At 49.9% G+C, this 15,580-nt stretch overlaps 7 protein-coding genes across 9 annotated transcripts; 3 read left to right on the plus strand and 4 right to left on the minus strand.

Moving 5' to 3' along the window:
• Positions 1-1,850: 1,850 nt before the first annotated feature.
• LOC118508579 (glycerol kinase) lies at positions 1,851-4,375 on the minus strand. The gene is made up of 4 exons (XM_036048483.1): positions 4,114-4,375; positions 3,308-3,994; positions 2,409-3,234; positions 1,851-2,333 (listed from the first exon to the last, which is right to left on the minus strand). Exons 1-4 carry the CDS (start codon positions 4,234-4,236, stop codon positions 2,122-2,124), a joined length of 1,848 nt encoding a protein of 615 aa, XP_035904376.1. The 5' UTR covers positions 4,237-4,375; the 3' UTR covers positions 1,851-2,121.
• A 25-nt stretch (positions 4,376-4,400) lies between these two features.
• LOC118508585 (uncharacterized protein C18orf19 homolog A) lies at positions 4,401-5,960 on the plus strand. Its single transcript, XM_036048490.1, has 3 exons — positions 4,401-4,527; positions 4,590-5,380; positions 5,468-5,960. Exons 2-3 carry the CDS (start codon positions 4,774-4,776, stop codon positions 5,734-5,736), a joined length of 876 nt encoding a protein of 291 aa, XP_035904383.1. The 5' UTR covers positions 4,401-4,527; positions 4,590-4,773; the 3' UTR covers positions 5,737-5,960.
• A 55-nt stretch (positions 5,961-6,015) lies between these two features.
• LOC118508584 (protein arginine N-methyltransferase 1) lies at positions 6,016-8,260 on the minus strand. Its single transcript, XM_036048489.1, has 2 exons — positions 7,837-8,260; positions 6,016-7,696 (listed from the first exon to the last, which is right to left on the minus strand). Exons 1-2 carry the CDS (start codon positions 7,837-7,839, stop codon positions 6,590-6,592), a joined length of 1,110 nt encoding a protein of 369 aa, XP_035904382.1. The 5' UTR covers positions 7,840-8,260; the 3' UTR covers positions 6,016-6,589.
• A 423-nt stretch (positions 8,261-8,683) lies between these two features.
• LOC118508587 (UDP-N-acetylglucosamine transferase subunit ALG14 homolog) lies at positions 8,684-9,933 on the plus strand. Its single transcript, XM_036048492.1, has one exon. The coding sequence runs from the start codon at positions 9,166-9,168 to the stop codon at positions 9,835-9,837; it is 672 nt and encodes a 223-aa protein (XP_035904385.1). The 5' UTR covers positions 8,684-9,165; the 3' UTR covers positions 9,838-9,933.
• Positions 9,934-9,978: 45 nt separating this feature from the next.
• LOC118508582 (mRNA cap guanine-N7 methyltransferase) lies at positions 9,979-11,480 on the minus strand. The gene is made up of 2 exons (XM_036048487.1): positions 10,258-11,480; positions 9,979-10,175 (listed from the first exon to the last, which is right to left on the minus strand). Exons 1-2 carry the CDS (start codon positions 11,474-11,476, stop codon positions 10,102-10,104), a joined length of 1,293 nt encoding a protein of 430 aa, XP_035904380.1. The 5' UTR covers positions 11,477-11,480; the 3' UTR covers positions 9,979-10,101.
• Positions 11,481-11,518: 38 nt separating this feature from the next.
• On the plus strand, positions 11,519-14,718 carry LOC118508578 (nuclear pore complex protein Nup93-1). 2 transcript variants are annotated; one of them, XM_036048481.1, is made up of 6 exons: positions 11,519-11,669; positions 11,754-12,027; positions 12,102-12,282; positions 12,355-12,651; positions 12,720-14,408; positions 14,510-14,718. In XM_036048481.1, exons 2-6 carry the CDS (start codon positions 11,867-11,869, stop codon positions 14,627-14,629), a joined length of 2,448 nt encoding a protein of 815 aa, XP_035904374.1. In that variant the 5' UTR covers positions 11,519-11,669; positions 11,754-11,866; the 3' UTR covers positions 14,630-14,718. The 2 variants fall into 2 exon arrangements, with proteins under 2 accessions (XP_035904374.1, XP_035904375.1); XM_036048482.1 differs by having other exon boundaries at positions 11,537-11,683.
• LOC118508589 (ADP-ribosylation factor-like protein 2-binding protein) lies at positions 14,608-15,482 on the minus strand. 2 transcript variants are annotated; one of them, XM_036048493.1, is made up of 2 exons: positions 15,194-15,482; positions 14,608-15,120 (listed from the first exon to the last, which is right to left on the minus strand). In XM_036048493.1, the coding sequence occupies exons 1-2, from the start codon at positions 15,293-15,295 to the stop codon at positions 14,779-14,781; spliced, it is 444 nt and encodes a 147-aa protein (XP_035904386.1). In that variant the 5' UTR covers positions 15,296-15,482; the 3' UTR covers positions 14,608-14,778. The 2 variants fall into 2 exon arrangements, with proteins under 2 accessions (XP_035904386.1, XP_035904387.1); XM_036048494.1 differs by having other exon boundaries at positions 14,608-15,117; positions 15,194-15,388.
• Between the last annotated feature and the right edge of the window lie 98 nt (positions 15,483-15,580).

Genomic DNA, 15,580 nt, shown 5'->3' on the forward strand with positions numbered 1-15,580 from the left:
ATTTTTCAACCCCATTCTCGTCCACCAGCGATTGCGAAAATTTGACCATTCTAGCGATGGGGCTCTAGGCTGAGCACAAAGCATTTGGGGATAATTCACCTGGGCTGGCCCGTTTTTCTAATTTCTTCTTGTGCCAATGCATGGCAAAAAGAATGCCCGGTTCGGGCAGTGAAAACGACAAGGGGCCAAGCGGGCACACATCGCTCCATATTGAAAGCGGGCCAAATTTTACGGTACCCATTTCGGGATGTTGAGGGGGGTTAAAAACAGATCACCAGCCGTACAGTGGTGGGGTTAGTAGCAGCGGCTATTGGAGAGCGAATTTCTACAACAAAACAAAAAATCTCCTTCACCTTCACTAGGACATTTAGTTGGCCAGCATTTCATGCTGCCCGCCATTCATTTGCAGCTTTTAAACAATAATGGACGGAAATGGATTGAAACAATGGAACGTCATCGGTTTTTCATATTCCTATCAAATGCTCCCCCTTTTTCCCCCCCTTTCCACCTATCGGCACTGAAGCAGCGAACACTGCGATGCTTAAGCATTCCCGATCGACAGCTCGCTGACTTGTTGATGCAGTGTGTGGCCAGTGTTTACCGATTTCAAGCCATTGGTTACAGCGTCTAACAATGCTACGGTACATTAGTCGTCTGCCAGCGGTCCGGAATGTTCGGCAAAAGGGAAGGACAGCCAAGGGAAGAACAGCCGATCGCATTACATTTCTCATTGGTACGATCAGAGCAAATACGCCAAGAGACAGTTAGATAGGAAACAAGATGTAACACTCATATAATGAGCCGGCAACAACCCCATTAGCCATGGCTACTGGTGCAATCGAACCAAATCAATCAGGCCTGGTTCAATCGCAAAATTGAACCACCTCGTTTTTTCAGTAGAACGGATAGAGGTGTGGCATCATCCGCTAACATTCCTTTACCCATGTTCTCTTCAGTGTCATCATTAGCTCTGTCTCTGCAGGCTATTATTTAGAACGAACAGCGATTAATTTTAGGTACACTGCCTGTAATTTTTAAGAAGAGACCTTACACACTGCTAGAACTGCTAGTCAGTACATAACGGGCATTGGTTAGCCCGGGTAACCTATCTTGTCCTGCATACAAATTGCTTGAACTCTTCATTCACCCTACAATCTGTACAGGACAGTAAACCCGGAAAATTCTCAGGGTTCATTCACATTCACCATCAAGGGCCAAGAGACGCTTTAGAGAATCATCAGACGCTAGGAGGTTGATTCTTCAGATACCATCTTCTCTAGAAGGAATCCAGATCCTGACTGTCATGGACGTGCGGATTACTAAAGATAAGCCAACCTGTAGCGGTCGGTCGGGCGCTCACCTGCTGTAGCTCAGTAACTCCTAGGAGCTGCTCGACACGATAGGGCTTTTTTTCTGGAGATTAGCAGAACGAATCCATATCTGATGGTGGCTTCCCCAGAGGGTCTCGCTTAAGAACACTGATTTACACCGGGGTCTAGAATTTTCAACCCCCTTCTCGTCCGCCAGCGATTGCGAAAATTTGACCATTCTAGCGATGGGGCTCCAGGCTGAGCACAACGCATTTGGGGATAAGAACACTGATTTACATCGGGGTCTAGAAAGTTGCGAACCCTTGAAAGCAGAGCAGGCCACGACGGTAGCGCCTGATCGATCAGTAAGAAAGTTAGTCAATGCTCCTTTCCTTGATTCTATTTGTAGCTGGATTGACAATCCTGCTTGAGGAGCACCGATCTAGATGGAATTGGCTACCGAGTTCTGCTGCATGGAGACTTCATACACACCGATTAAGTTTCTTTCATTTAACGCCTAACAGAAAAATTCTACCCGCATTTCAGCAACAAACGTAGTTATTGTATTTCGATTTCATTACTCTCACTTGTCATAGTGTTTTGCTGCAAGCGTACGAAAGTGTCATCAATTTGTGCACGGTAACAAACAACGAATGTCCCTCCACGCCACACCACACCCGATTGCTGCGGTCAGGAACATAGCTACACAGCGCCTAATACTACCTCGCTTCGTGGTAACTGCGAATGCGCGCGAACAGCAAAGATCGTATCAAGCAACCATCTTCCCTGCCTTCCTTGTGTGTGTGCGCAGCTACGCGAAACCGTTTTGCTTCATCAGCTGCGCGACCACGACCAGCACAAAGGAGGAAACGATAAACACCGAACCGGGAATAGAGCAACGGACGAACGAATCTGGATCACGCCCGTCACCGATCAGCTTGACGGGATCGCTGTCCGACACGGAGTCAAAGTTCAAACAGCGATCGACAGCCATCTTCCAACGGCGAAACTTCATATCTCTCTCTGTGGAAAAGAGCGAATGGGGGGGCTTATTTTAGTATGGGACACAGACAGACGGTTCAAGGTGGGATCGCTTACGACTAGAATTGTATGCAGTGTTGAAAACATCGACCGGCGGAACACAGTTTTGGCGAAACTGGTCGATGGACAGTATTTCGGTGGCCAGCCCGGCAGCGAGCATCGCTCCCAGGCAGGCCGGTGTCGATGTTTGCGGTCGTTCCACCAGCAGCCCATTTAGATCGGACAGCATTTGCACCAGAAACCGCTGCTCGCTCAGATCTCCACCGACGGTTAGCTTCGTGAGCCGTGGCCAGGTTGGACAATCCTTCGCCAACGATTCCAACACTTCCCGCACCTGATGGCAGATGGCTTCGTGTGCGGCGTACATAATCTGCTGTGGCGTTGTCTGCAGCGTAATGCCAAACATCATGCCCCGTGCCTTGTAACGCCAGTACGGTGTGTAGTAGCCACTGAATGCAGGTACGAAAATTACGCCACCACGAGGGCCACTGCTGGTGAGCGGCTTCGAATCACCACCGTACGGTGGAACCGGTGAGCTGACGGAACAAAACGAAGCTACCAGCTGAGTATTGGGGGTGCCATCGGGAAACAAACCGGTCAGACTGCTGTTCATTGGCTCGGACGGTGCCGGTTCGAGGGCTAGCGTTTGTCTTAGCCAACCGATCGACGAACCGGCGTGTGCTATTGCACCTTCGAGCGCGTAATAGACGGCCCCACGGGGACCAAGCTGAAACGCCACCGTCGAGAGCAATCCATGGTCGGAGTCGATAATTTCCTGGGCAGTGTTGAACAGCACAAACATTCCCTCATCGATCGTACAGTTGGCTTGCCCTGCGTTGATACACATTTGCCCGAGCAGGGCGGCCTGTTGATCGCCAAGACACTAAAAAATGATTTAAAAATTTAAATTCAAACTCTTTCAAACGATATGTGGCTACCAATAAAGGTAAACGTACACTTGCAATAGGTATGCCGCTCAGTGGACCATCGTTAATGTATCCGTACACCTCGGAGCAGCTCCGAATTTCCGGCAGGATCTTGCTAGGAATGCGAAAGAAACGACACAGCCGTTCGTCCCACACGCAACGCTCCAGGTTCATGAGCATTGTCCGGGCCGCGTTCGTCACGTCCGTCACATGAATGCCCGCCTCGACGCCCCCCGTTAGCATCCATATGATCCAGCTGTCCAGCGTCCCGAACGCGGCCCGTCCGTCGTCCACCGCCTGCTGCACTCCGGCCACGTTTTCCATCATCCAACGAATTTTGACCGCACTGAAGCAATTGCTCACCGTCAGGCCGCATACCGATTTAAGGTAATTTTTCTTCCCCCGTACCCGCTGCAGAATGCTGCCGACCACGCTCGATGTGCGCGTATCGCACCATCCGATCGCGTTGCACAACGGTTCGCCCGTTGTCCTGTCCCACAGCACCGTCGTCTCGCGCTGATTGCACACACCGACCGCCACAATGTCGTGCGGATTTATGTCCAGTATGATTAGATTCTGTACGGCCGTTTCCAGACACATTCGTGCCGTCTCCCACACGGCCAGCGGGTCCACCTCAACCCATCCCGACTGGGGCGACAGACACTCGAGGGACGATTCGTGGCAGGTGAGCACCTCGGCATTTCTTGTGGCGTAAATCTACAAATCAAGCGAAGGCAGAAAAAATAAATAAAATCGATATCAACCCCTCGTATCCTTCAGTGCACCATCAGCATGCTGCTCGGTGGGTGGGTGGGGAACCCAGCAAGGACACTTACCAGACACTTGCAGCATGTGTGCCCAACGTAAAGGACGCCTATCAGCGACCCAAACTTGCTGCGATGCCCGCCGTTTCCACTCATCGTGTGTAATGTGGGGGATGCAAGGGATCGGAAAACCATCTATTTTCTCACATTACAACATGTTTTAAATTCTGCATCGCACACCACGAAGTAACAACAGAATAAAAAAAAAAAACAGCCATGCAGCAAAGTGCACAGCTGATTGTGTTATGCGATTGCTTTGACAGCTGCCGAACCGTTTCTTCGCCGCGATACGACAAACGCTTGGGAAACGCTTCACCGGGCCAGGCGAACTGTCATAACAAGACGAAAACAACAAAAAAAAACGCAAAAGTGGGATCATCGATTTCGGGAGAAGGGATAACAACGGCGAGCGCAGCATAGCATAACGTAAATATAATCCCTGCCTATTACCAAATCAACCTATTTTCACCATATTTACCTACAAGCAGCGTCCGCGTCCGCCATCGCGCTACAATACTGCGTAAATTCTGTCTGTGTTTCCGCACGTATTCCGGTCGGAAGAATGTCCGATCATCGTCACGATCAATTCTACTAAAACACACAGTGCTCCTCACAACGCGTTCCCTCTTGTCGAACGAAAAAATCGAAAAGGAAAGTTATCATACGAAAGTTATGGCTGCACTAGCGTTAAGCATGATCCGCTTGACGTCATACGGTGCTCGTAAGGTGCCAACAACCGCTTCCGTCAAGCTGCTGAACGTGGTGCACCGTTACACATCCGGCAATGGATTCAGCAGATACGCTAGCAGCACGCTATCGGCAGCGTCATGCCTTCACAGCACAGATCGATATTCAACGATACATCATCCAATCAACGCAAGCACATGGTGCACAAGTGTCCCATTAAATGGTGTGCTGGTACGCTCCTTCTCCAATGGAACCACTTTGCGCCGACAGAAGGAACCCGTGAACGAACAGCAGGAAATCGACGCACCACCACCACCCGCACCGGAAAAGCTTGGTCTTTTTGCCCGGTTCAAGAAGATGTACAAGGAGTACTGGTACGTGCTCGTGCCCGTGCACTGTGTCACGTCGGTAATGTGGTTCGGTGGTTTCTACTACGCCTCTACCAGCGGTGTCGACGTGATCGCCATCCTCGAATCGCTCGGTGTGTCCGAAGCGCTGATTAACCCGGTGCGAGATTCCAGCCTGGGACACATAGCCATTGCGTACCTGCTGTATAAAATAGCGACCCCAGCACGTTACACGGTTACACTGGGTAAGTCACTTCCCGGTTGAGCGTATCATAATGGATTCGTACTAATTGCGCTGTTTGCCTTCCCCCCCCCTCTCCCCCCTCTTTCAGGCGGTACGACGGTTTCGATCAAATATCTGGAACAGTGGGGCTACATCAAGCCGATCCCCTCGAAGGCGCGGCTGGTGCAGATGTACAAAGACAAGAAGGAAAACATTCAGGAGAAGATAGCGGAAAAGAAGCAAGACTTTAAGGACCGTAAGCAGCAGCTCACGGAAAAGAAGAACAATCTGATGAGTGATTTAAAGATGAAGGATAAGGACAGCAAAGCTGATGCAACAACGACGACGGCGACCAGCAGCGTAACCGAGAACAAATAGCGTCTATTGTAGGGTGGTCCGCGGTGCGAACTATAAAGCGGGTGGTGATTGTTGTTGCCTTGTTTCTGTTGTTTTCCGCCAAGCAGCTGCTTCTAAAGCGATTTTGGATGCTTGCTCCGCGGCTGCTGCAGTGCGCACACATTTGTGTATTTCTCACAGCCCACGCACGCACGGCGAGATGAAAAATAATAAGTGCAAATAAACTCAAGGTTAAGTTATTTGGAGAAAGTTGCCCACTTCATTTGGAAATGTAAGAAAAAAAAACTCCGCCACACATACTTTCCAGTCATCATAATTCGTTCGTATATTTTAACTTTTGAACTTATCTGCCATGCCTATATAGAGTCTAGGTTATTTCACAATCGGATACAATGGTCAATATGGATGTCTTGGCTCCTCGTGTGCTACTGTGTACTGTTGTTTTGTTGCTGCCTGCGGACGCTTGCGTCGTGACGGAACCAGTCTATATAGGGATACCGGATAACACATAAAACCACGTGCGGCACTAGACGGAAGTCCAGTTTGTTTACCTGTAGCATGCATGCGGTCTCGGACAGATGCTATCTTACACAAGGTAAATCTTGCTTCGAGTGGAATGGACCACGCGCGCCTCGTTGAACAAACGATGTAAAACGGCACGCCGGAGATGCTGTTACTTCGGTCTTCCTCCAAGTTATCCGCACGAACCCTGTCGTCCGTTGCTATGAGAGTTTGCTTTTTTTTTTGGCGAGAAGTAAAACAATGTCCAATGTGTACTACGATAATATGTTGGTTTTGAAGGGGGTAAAGATCTAGCTTTTCCAAGTGATGATGGTGGGGTGGGGTTAAACACGGTGACTGCAGGCTGCGCGCCCTAGCGCATCCGGTAGTGATTTTTTTCGTGCACCTGCGACAGCTCGCCCTTAAAGTGCAGATCGACGGTAAAGTCCAGATCCCTGTTGTTGCGCACGTTCGGCTTCATCTTGAACGTGCCGTAAATTTCTTCACCCTTCTTCACCGTCAGATAGTCGTCAAAGTAAAACACCGTCTGCTTCCAGTGCGTGTAGGCGGCATCCGGCGACGTGCTGAAGGCGAGCCGTTTGTGGCACTTGGTAAACTCCACGTTAAAGTACGTCACCAGCGCCTGCACAAAGTCGTTGCGCTTTACTAACAGATGGAAGGGTGACTCGAACTCTAGGTCCTCTTTCTTAACCGTGTACAGATCTATCTCCTTCACCATGTACGAGGTCGTGACGATCTGCTTGGGATCCACCACGTCCACGAGCGGCTCGCTGATGGCCACCTTGCGGATCGAGCTCATGTTGAACCCGTACACATCATCCCACCAGTTGATCTTTTCGTCCTTGTACTGCCGATCCTCGATCGCGGTCACGAACAGTGTACACCGGTCCGGGAACATCATGCCCGTGTCCTTCTTCAGCCACTTGTCGCGCGCGTATATGACCGTGTCCAGCATGGACTCGTAGAACAGACAGTAGCCCATCCACTCGGAAATGATGATGTCCACCTTGTCGCAACCGTCCGGCAGTGTCACCTCCTCCACCTTCCCCTTCACCAGCGTGATCGTTTCCTGCAGGTTGTTCGCCTCGATAATCTTCTGTGCGTAGTCGATTATGTTCGAACACTCGATCGCGATGACCTTCGCCGCGCCAGCTTTCGCCGCAAACATCGACAGGATGCCGGTACCGCACCCGATGTCCAGCACGATCTTGCCCTTGAACAGATGCTTATTGTGGTACATCGCGTTCCGGTAGGTCAGCGTGCGCACCTCATCCTTCAGCATCTCCTCGTGGATGCCGAAATGTGCATACGAGTCGAAGTAGTAGTCACGCGAAGTCATATCCTCTGCGTTGGTGGCCAGGTCGTTCCCGTTGCCATTCACTGTGTTGGGGCTCAACGCGCCCGATGCCGGTCCGGCCGCGTCTACCGACTCCATCGGCACATCGGTACTGGTGCTAGCCTGGTGTGCGCAACGATAAAGCAATAAACAAAAGCGTGGTTTAAACAAGAACAAGAAACAACCTGCCTTCTCCTTCCACACAACCACATAACCTCACTATGTGATCCCTTCCAGTATGGTCCCCCACCGCTGAAGCTTACCATTTCTTTATATGTTACTGTTGAAAACGAGTGTTTCACACGATTTTCCGGACGAAAACTATACACCTCTTATCCAATTCCGTTCCAAGCTGGACTGAACGCAGTGGTGGACGAATTCGGTTTCACACAAAGAATTTTCCTTTCATACGCACAAAAAATGGAGGCACCGTGTCTCACGTTCGCCGGAATCGATAGCACTTGGCTGCTTGCGTTTATTTACAATTTATATTCCTACCCGCGGGAAACGACACACATGCGACCGGTATTTGATACAAATCCTAATCCTTCACACGCTTCCAGTGCTCATGAGCAGCTTACAAAACTAATTGATATTTCTTTTTGTTTGGTAGCGGGCAGCATTTCACGAGGAACACCGATTCCGTGGTCAAGCTTCATGCATGCTTTGAGTTTTTAGCGGTCTCTACGCGTGCGACAACATTTGACAGCTCGGTTGACGTTTCACGCGGACACGGGCGCCATCTAGTGCACGCTAGCCGTACTGAATGGATAAATTTCAAAAAATGTAAATAAAAGAAGTTGATGAAGCTAAAAACCAATATAAAAACAAGGAAAACTAGCAAAACATTTCCTAGGAAAATATTTAAAACAATGGGAAGCTTTTAAGTTGCCTTCCTTGCGTGTTTCCACAACATCGTTGGTATATTTGAGTCGTTTGCCTTCAGCACGCATAAACCATTAGAGCGCCAACATGCAATTGCCGACACTACACATAAAATTCAACAAACATGTTGAGCCTTCTCGCACGAGACCGTCACCGGCAGTTTGATTCCTCGTTAAATGCGTGCACCTGCCCTAAACGCCACCCCCTTTTGACAGATTCCAGTACAAAATCTTGCCCAATCGATGGCATGTTCCATGTTTGCCCATCATCGTCATGTTTGCTTTCGCGTCCTTCTCCGAAAGCATACACCACCACCAGCACCACGCACACTCTCAGCCCGCTGCTTTCCCCTCCCATTCCACTGGCGACGGTACGTACAGGAATAGGCTACGAAAAAAGAAAGCACCACCACCGATTCAGGAATTCCATTCATCGGCCCTACGTTGCGTATCATCTGGCAAAGAGTGGCGGAGTTTTGCAGCCAATTTTGTCAGGTGCGTTGCTAGGATCAGCAACGATCGCAGCGAGATAGCGCTCGGCGGATGAGCAAATCGATCGATCCTCGCAAACGATGTAAACAAAAGTGATGAGGTGTCCATCATTAGTGGTGATCGGTTTGAAGTAAAAGAAAGTGATCGAGAGAGCGCAGCGGAGAAGAAAGTATAATACCCCTTGCAACCCCGTTTGGCGTTCGGCTTATCGCGGTCATGGCGTTTTTATCAACCGTCCTGCTGGTCGCTGGCTGCTTGCTGTTGCTGCGGTTAGTACAGCTGCTTGTTTCGGTTCGCCGTGGCCAAAGTGGTGCGGTCGTGCCGCCACGTTCCACACCGGCCCGCACCATGGTGGTGATGGGTTCCGGTGGACATACGGCCGAAATGTTGCGCATAGTCGAGCGGCTGGATGGCGAACGGTACGCTCCCCGCCAGTACGTGATCGCCAGCACGGACAAAAACAGCGTTGTGAAAGTGCTCGAGAGCGAAATCCATCGGCAGCCGGATCCGGAAAAGCAAACGTACGAAATCATTACGATTCCCCGCAGCCGGGCTGTACACCAGAGCTACGTCAGCTCCATCGCAACGACCGTGCTGGCGTTGATCAACTGCGTACCGCTCGTGCTGAAGGCTCGGCCGGAACTAATCCTCACCAACGGTCCCGGAACGTGCGTGCCCGTGTGCTTGGTCGCCTTCCTGGCCCGGCTGCTCTTCATCAACACCAAATGTAGAATAGTGTTCATCGAAAGCTTCTGTCGCGTGCGCAGCCTTTCCCTGAGCGGTCGCATACTGCTCTACATCGTGGACATGTTCGTGGTCCAGTGGCCGGAGCTGCTCGAGAAGACGGCCCCAACGCGGCCAGATGTTCGCTGCTTTGGACGATTATGAGCGTTGGAACGTATCACTGCTTGAGCACAACACATTATCTTTATTTAACTGATCAAAGAAAGGGTACCTATGAATGCAATACAATAATTGACCGAATGTCCGCACGTGTTGTCACGGGTCAAGGAAAGAAATGCACAAAACTTCAACGATTGGCGCGCCGTGGTATTGCAGCGCTTATACAAAGTTGCTCTTAAAATTGGTTTATTGTTCAATTACACGATTAGATTCAGTAGCGAGGTTCGCCACGACGGTGCCGCGCGGCTCTCAGGAATACACCGGTCTACCTTTCGCGTCGTAGGTTGTCTTCATTTTTTGAAATGCGAAAAATAGATAAAGCGCTGCACAGACACATAAATAAGAAGACGCCGAATAAGTAGATGCAAACGATTACATTTGCCCTATGTTTTCTAAAATACTCACTTGCCGCTTCCCACTCTTGGTGCGAAAGAGTGCCCACCCGGAACTGATGGTGGCTGGACATCTGCCTGCCGAACTCTTCGGCGTGTTTATATTGCTCCGGTTCCTTCGGTTGCTCGCCGGCATTAAACCGAGCGTTCGGAGGCGGTGGATACGTTTCTAGTGCTTGCATCTTCTCCAGCAATCCCTGCCTGCGGCTGCTATGTTCATCGAACAGCTCCTCGAACCGTTTCTTCTCCACCAGCCGCAGCCCGTGCTTCAGCGCCAGCTTTTCGAACGTGGGGAAATGCACCAAAAACTCGGGACAATCCACTACATCATCCAGCTGGAAGTTGTACTTGGCACCGAACAGTGGTGGATTGTCCGTATCGCACAGGAACTGGATGCGGTAGATGTCGTTCCCGAACGTGTCCGACATTGCCCTGCGCTGCCGCTTCATGAGCTCGTTCGCGTCCGGGATCGTGCCAATGAAGTAGAATCCTTCGTCCAGACATTCGGCCGCATTCTTCATCATGCAGTCCGCCTGCTTGAACGATTCGAACGAGTAGTGGAACGCAAACTGGCAGCTCACCAGATGCAGCTTGATCGAAGGATCGTGATACTTGGTTCGCAGCTGCTGAAGCGTTGCGTCGGCGGCGAAAAATTCCACCTTCGGCTTCCGCTGAAAGTCTCGCTCCCTTTGGTACATGGTGTTGAAGCGGTTCTCACACTGCTCCAGGCTAACCTGCGCTATGTCCGTGCAGATCAGATGCGTTACGCTCGCGTTGGACCATTTGATCAGATCGCCACCCTTCCCACAGCACATATCCAACACCCGGAACGGTGAGCCCAGGGTAGTCTTTCCCTTCACCAGTGCCGTGTACTTCTCTATTGTACAGCTCTTGATCCAGTTGTTAAAGTTTCGCATAAAATAGATGTTTGACTTTTTCCTCGCCACTAGCCCTCGATCCTCGAGTTTGTTGTAATGTGAGGCGACGATCGCACTATGCTTTTCGCCAGTTTCACCATCCTCGCTTTGGGATGTTTGCTTTGGTTCACCGTCGGAATCTCTGCTCTCAGCAACGCAGGCACTGTTTTCTTCCGATTCTGACATTGCTGTATAGTGGCTAAAATGTATCAAATAAAAAAGGCGAGTGATAAAAAGCGAGTTGCTGCAAACACAATACTTTTTGGTTTGGTCCGGTAGGATTGTTGTTTTTTTACTCGTGTTTATTATTTTCATTATTGTTAATAGCGTTGACGTTCAAATTTTGACGTTTCTCTCTCTCTCTCGCTCTGACACTTCGAATGTCACTTTTGTTGCGGCTCGAAGCGCACAGCGCATAGAAAAATAAAGCCGCCCAAAACGTTCAAGCCCGAATGTGTTCGCTAGCACTTGATACCCGAATTATTCAATAGGAAAAACTGTCTGAAAGGTACTGAAAATCATGTAAGACCTACTCGTCACTCAAGGAGCGTTGCTTTCTTCAAGATAATTTGTTAATTTCCCTCCGGCACAGATTGCTGTTGCTATTTGCGTGGAATTGGAGGTTATGGTGAAGCGGTAAGCGAAGCAAGAAAGAAAGTGTTTGTGTTATTTTCACCTCAACCGCGTTCGGAACACAGCTCGAGAATGGATTTCAATGCGCTCCTCCAGCAAGCCCAAAAGCTCACCCATGAGACACAAGTTTCGGATGATTTGCCACGCGTGGAGCGTACCCTGCCGCAAGTGTTACAAGCAACGCAGGAACTGCATTCCCGGGTAACGCAAACCGGTGCACAGGACATGCAAGCGTAAGTAACAGGGGGTGGGGTGGTATGCAGATCGAGCGCGCTTTAACAACAGCTTCATTCGTACCGTACCACAGGCACATCCTGCTGGGATCGAATGGAATTGATTTGCCAAAAATCTCGCAAAAGCTGGAAACGCTCAGCGCCCGCAAGACATTCGAACCGTTGGATCCGATCGCTACGACCGATGTGCAGAACTTCCTACGCAACGAGAAGGAAAACGCCATACTTGCCGTGATTGAGGAAGTGCACAAGAATGTAAGCACGGACGAATATTGTACAAAAGCGCCATGCAAATTGTTTAATGTATGCCTTTTTTTCCTTTCCTAGTCCTACCTAGCTGCCGAAACGCAGAAATGGGACCACATGATGAACGATTGGAGGCAGGAAAAGGTGAAGCTCATGAACGCGCTGATTGGTCCGTCGCAAAGCTGGATTGACATTCGCAAAGGTCCCGAGCAGACCATACTGAACGAAACCACGTTCGGTGGTAGGTCCTCGTTGAACAGCCAGGAGATGGCTTACGCTCGCGAGGTGCACGAATACAACAAGCTTGTGTGCGAGGGTGCGATGCGTCCGTCGCTGGTACAGCGGTTCTCCCAGGTGGCGGATAGTTTCAACGATTCGGTAAGGAAAAATTGGCAAATTTTTAAATCTTTTGCTTACTTCAAACAACTCATTTCTCAATTTTTTAGCGTGTCAGCGATGTTTGGGAGGTAGTAAAGTACATGGCAAACGTGACACCCATTCCCAGAAGCCAAGATCCGATGAAAGTGCGCTGCTCGCAACATCTGTTCATCAACCAAGCGAAGCGCTATCTGGAGAATCGATACAAAGTATTCATGCAAACCGTCATTTCGGAACATCTCCGAGAGGCGCGCCGTGGCGGCATACCGAGCGTACTGAATTTGGTGGGCTCGTTCGTCGGGTTGAAACTCGCCACCCACGGACTGAATTCATCGTTCATAGGACTGCAGGATGGGCAAGTGGATGGGAAGCCTTTATGGCCCATGGTGTATTACTGCCTGCGCTGCGGCGATCTTGCTTCGGCCCTGAAGTGTATGCAAATGGCGGGTCAAGGCCATGAGGATTTGATTGCAGTGCTGGAGGAGAAGTGCCACAACCCGGAGCAAAAAACTAACCCACGGTTGGAGCTGCAGATACGCATGCAGTACAAGCGACAGATACGCAACGCAACCGATCCTTACAAGCGGGCCGTGTACTGCATTGTAGGATGCTGCGACATACAGGAACCGCATGCCGACATTGCAAAAACGACGGACGATTTTCTGTGGATTCAGCTGTCGTTGATTCGCACCGAAGGCGACGATAACTCGGAGCATTTAACCTGTTCCGGCTTACAGAGCATGATCCTGGAGCAGTACGGCGAGAAGCACTACAATGCCAACGAGCAGCCCCATCTGTACTTCCAATTGCTCGCCCTCACCGGGCAGTACGAGGCTGGCATTGAATTTTTGTCTCGCTTCGAAAAGTACCGCGTCCATGCCGTTCACATTGGATTGGCGCTGAACGAGCTGCACATGATCGGTGGTCCGCGCAATCTTCAGGAACCGTTGCTATCGGTCGACTTTGAAGATCCACAACCGATGCGACGGCTAAACATTGCGCGCCTGATAATGTTGTACGTGAAAAAGTTCGAAATTACCGACCCGCCGGAAGCGCTACACTATTTCTACTTCTTGCGCAATCTGAAGGACAGCGAGGGACGAAATCTGTTCCTTGTGAGCGTGGCAGATCTGGCCATCGAGTGTCGCGACTTTGATCTGCTGTTTGGGCGTATGCAGCGCGATGGAATGCGTTCGCGAGGGTTGATTGATCAGTTCGAAACGGTGCACATCGATGCCCGGACCGTGTGCGAAATGGTGGCCGAAAAGTTTGTCAAGAAGGGCATGTTTGAGGATGCGATCAAGATGTTCGATTTGGCGTGCCAGCAGGAGCAGGCGCTCCGTTACACCTCCATACTGCTGTCCCAGGTGGTCCATCACGCCAACAAGGAAGGATCGCTGCGTGAACGCGTCCAGCGGATGGCGCACGAGTTCACCGAGCGTTACACGGGTGCGGAGAAAAATTGTGACTCGCAGACGTGGACCACCTTCAACTTGCTGAAAGATTTGGCCGCCTTTTTCGATTACTATCACGGCAAAAATCACCAATCTGCGATGGACATACTCGAGCGCATCAAACTTGTCCCCCTTCGGATGTCCGATCTAGACGTGGCGGTCAACAATTTCAAGCGTTTGTCCGGGGAAGTGTGTAAAGTCATTCCGGACCTGTTGCTGGCCACGATGGATATTGCCTACACGAAGTTCAAGACTATGAAGGGCAAGGATGTCGCCAAGTTCGATGACCTCGGCAAGAAGAACGTAAGTAAAGTCGGGCGACGGACGATTAAAGCGCACAATTAATGTTGATTATTTTCTTTTACATTTTACCCACGCACACACACAAACACACAAACACACAGCAACTAGGGTACCTGCGCGAGCAAGCTAAGGCCCTAACTAACATGGCCGCGATGGTGCCGTACCGCATGCCCGGCGATACCAACAGTAGGCTTATTCAAACGGAAATCCTCATGCACTGAGGACGGCAACGGGTGCCGGTGGCTTACATTTTTAAGCTTAATGTTCAAACAATTAATACAATAAATGCGAAAACACGTTGCGAAACGAACGATGCGTATCAACAGTAAGTACCTCTTGGGCATAGTATGCCAGAAAAAAAACACAGAGCCTACTTCTGCAGCCCGGTAACACTGATGCCTTTGTTCAGATCGTCATATGCACCTTCCTTGAACGCCTTGTAGTCCAGCACCATGTCCTTGAAGGCCAGAAAGTCGGTTAGCGTGTACAGCAGCTCGAAGATTTCTCCGTCCAACTGTGTTTTCTTGTTTTCCAGCTCCATCGCAAACAGATCCATGTCGAAGCAGGCCATCTTCCGGTTCAGATGCTCGACGATGTGCGCCTCAATCATGTTCGTATACTTTTGGTAGATCTCGGTGTAGACGATTTTGTTTTCCTCGCCCGGTTCGAACTCGTAGTAATAGCACTCCATGAACTGGTTCACCATATGCTGCTGAAAGCATCATCGGTAAGGTAAACCCTCTTGGGCACGCGTTCTGCGGACACTTTCCACATTTTTAACTCACCTGAAACTCTTCCCCAATCACGATGTCCTCAATGTGGCCGATTACCGTATCGAAATATTCGCTGGAATTTTGTCGTTTAATGATATTCTCCTCAAAATCCATCTTTCCTCGAGCGTCATAGATGTCGGGGCGAGTGCGAAAAAACAACCGTCGTCATGTTAACGTTGTTTAGGCTTCCGCAGCCATAGTTACGATAGGTATGTGTCTACAACAGGTGGTTTGTTATCGAGTGGACAACTTTACAACTATTTCACTGTTCGATTTGCCCGGTGTGCTAAGTAAATGTTTTTTATTGCCTAGGAATATGGAACTTAAATCATGATTGTTATAAACTCCAAAACGGAATTTTGTGAGCAACTAACAATGCACTGCGTTATGAAAGTTTAA

The sequence above is a fragment of the Anopheles stephensi genome, chromosome 2 (genome assembly GCF_013141755.1).
Source record: "Anopheles stephensi strain Indian chromosome 2, UCI_ANSTEP_V1.0, whole genome shotgun sequence".
Lineage (NCBI taxonomy): Eukaryota > Metazoa > Arthropoda > Insecta > Diptera > Culicidae > Anopheles > Anopheles stephensi.

Coding starts and splice junctions, on each gene's coding strand:
- LOC118508579 (XM_036048483.1), bottom strand. CDS start 4,236: ATGGTTTTCCGATCCCTTGCATCCCCCACATTACACACGATGAGTGGA. Junction 3,995..4,113: donor ACACATGCTGCAAGTGTCTG/GTAAGTGTCCTT, acceptor CTTGATTTGTAG/ATTTACGCCACAAGAAATGC. Junction 3,235..3,307: donor GCGGCATACCTATTGCAAGT/GTACGTTTACCT, acceptor ATCATTTTTTAG/TGTCTTGGCGATCAACAGGC.
- LOC118508585 (XM_036048490.1), top strand. CDS start 4,774: ATGGCTGCACTAGCGTTAAGCATGATCCGCTTGACGTCATACGGTGCT. Junction 5,381..5,467: donor ACGTTACACGGTTACACTGG/GTAAGTCACTTC, acceptor CCCCTCTTTCAG/GCGGTACGACGGTTTCGATC.
- LOC118508587 (XM_036048492.1), top strand. CDS start 9,166: ATGGCGTTTTTATCAACCGTCCTGCTGGTCGCTGGCTGCTTGCTGTTG.
- LOC118508582 (XM_036048487.1), bottom strand. CDS start 11,476: ATGAAAATAATAAACACGAGTAAAAAAACAACAATCCTACCGGACCAA. Junction 10,176..10,257: donor CCAAGAGTGGGAAGCGGCAA/GTGAGTATTTTA, acceptor GTGTCTGTGCAG/CGCTTTATCTATTTTTCGCA.
- LOC118508578 (XM_036048481.1), top strand. CDS start 11,867: ATGGATTTCAATGCGCTCCTCCAGCAAGCCCAAAAGCTCACCCATGAG. Junction 12,028..12,101: donor GGTGCACAGGACATGCAAGC/GTAAGTAACAGG, acceptor ACCGTACCACAG/GCACATCCTGCTGGGATCGA. Junction 14,409..14,509: donor ATGACCTCGGCAAGAAGAAC/GTAAGTAAAGTC, acceptor ACAAACACACAG/CAACTAGGGTACCTGCGCGA.
- LOC118508589 (XM_036048493.1), bottom strand. CDS start 15,295: ATGGATTTTGAGGAGAATATCATTAAACGACAAAATTCCAGCGAATAT. Junction 15,121..15,193: donor TGATTGGGGAAGAGTTTCAG/GTGAGTTAAAAA, acceptor TGATGCTTTCAG/CAGCATATGGTGAACCAGTT.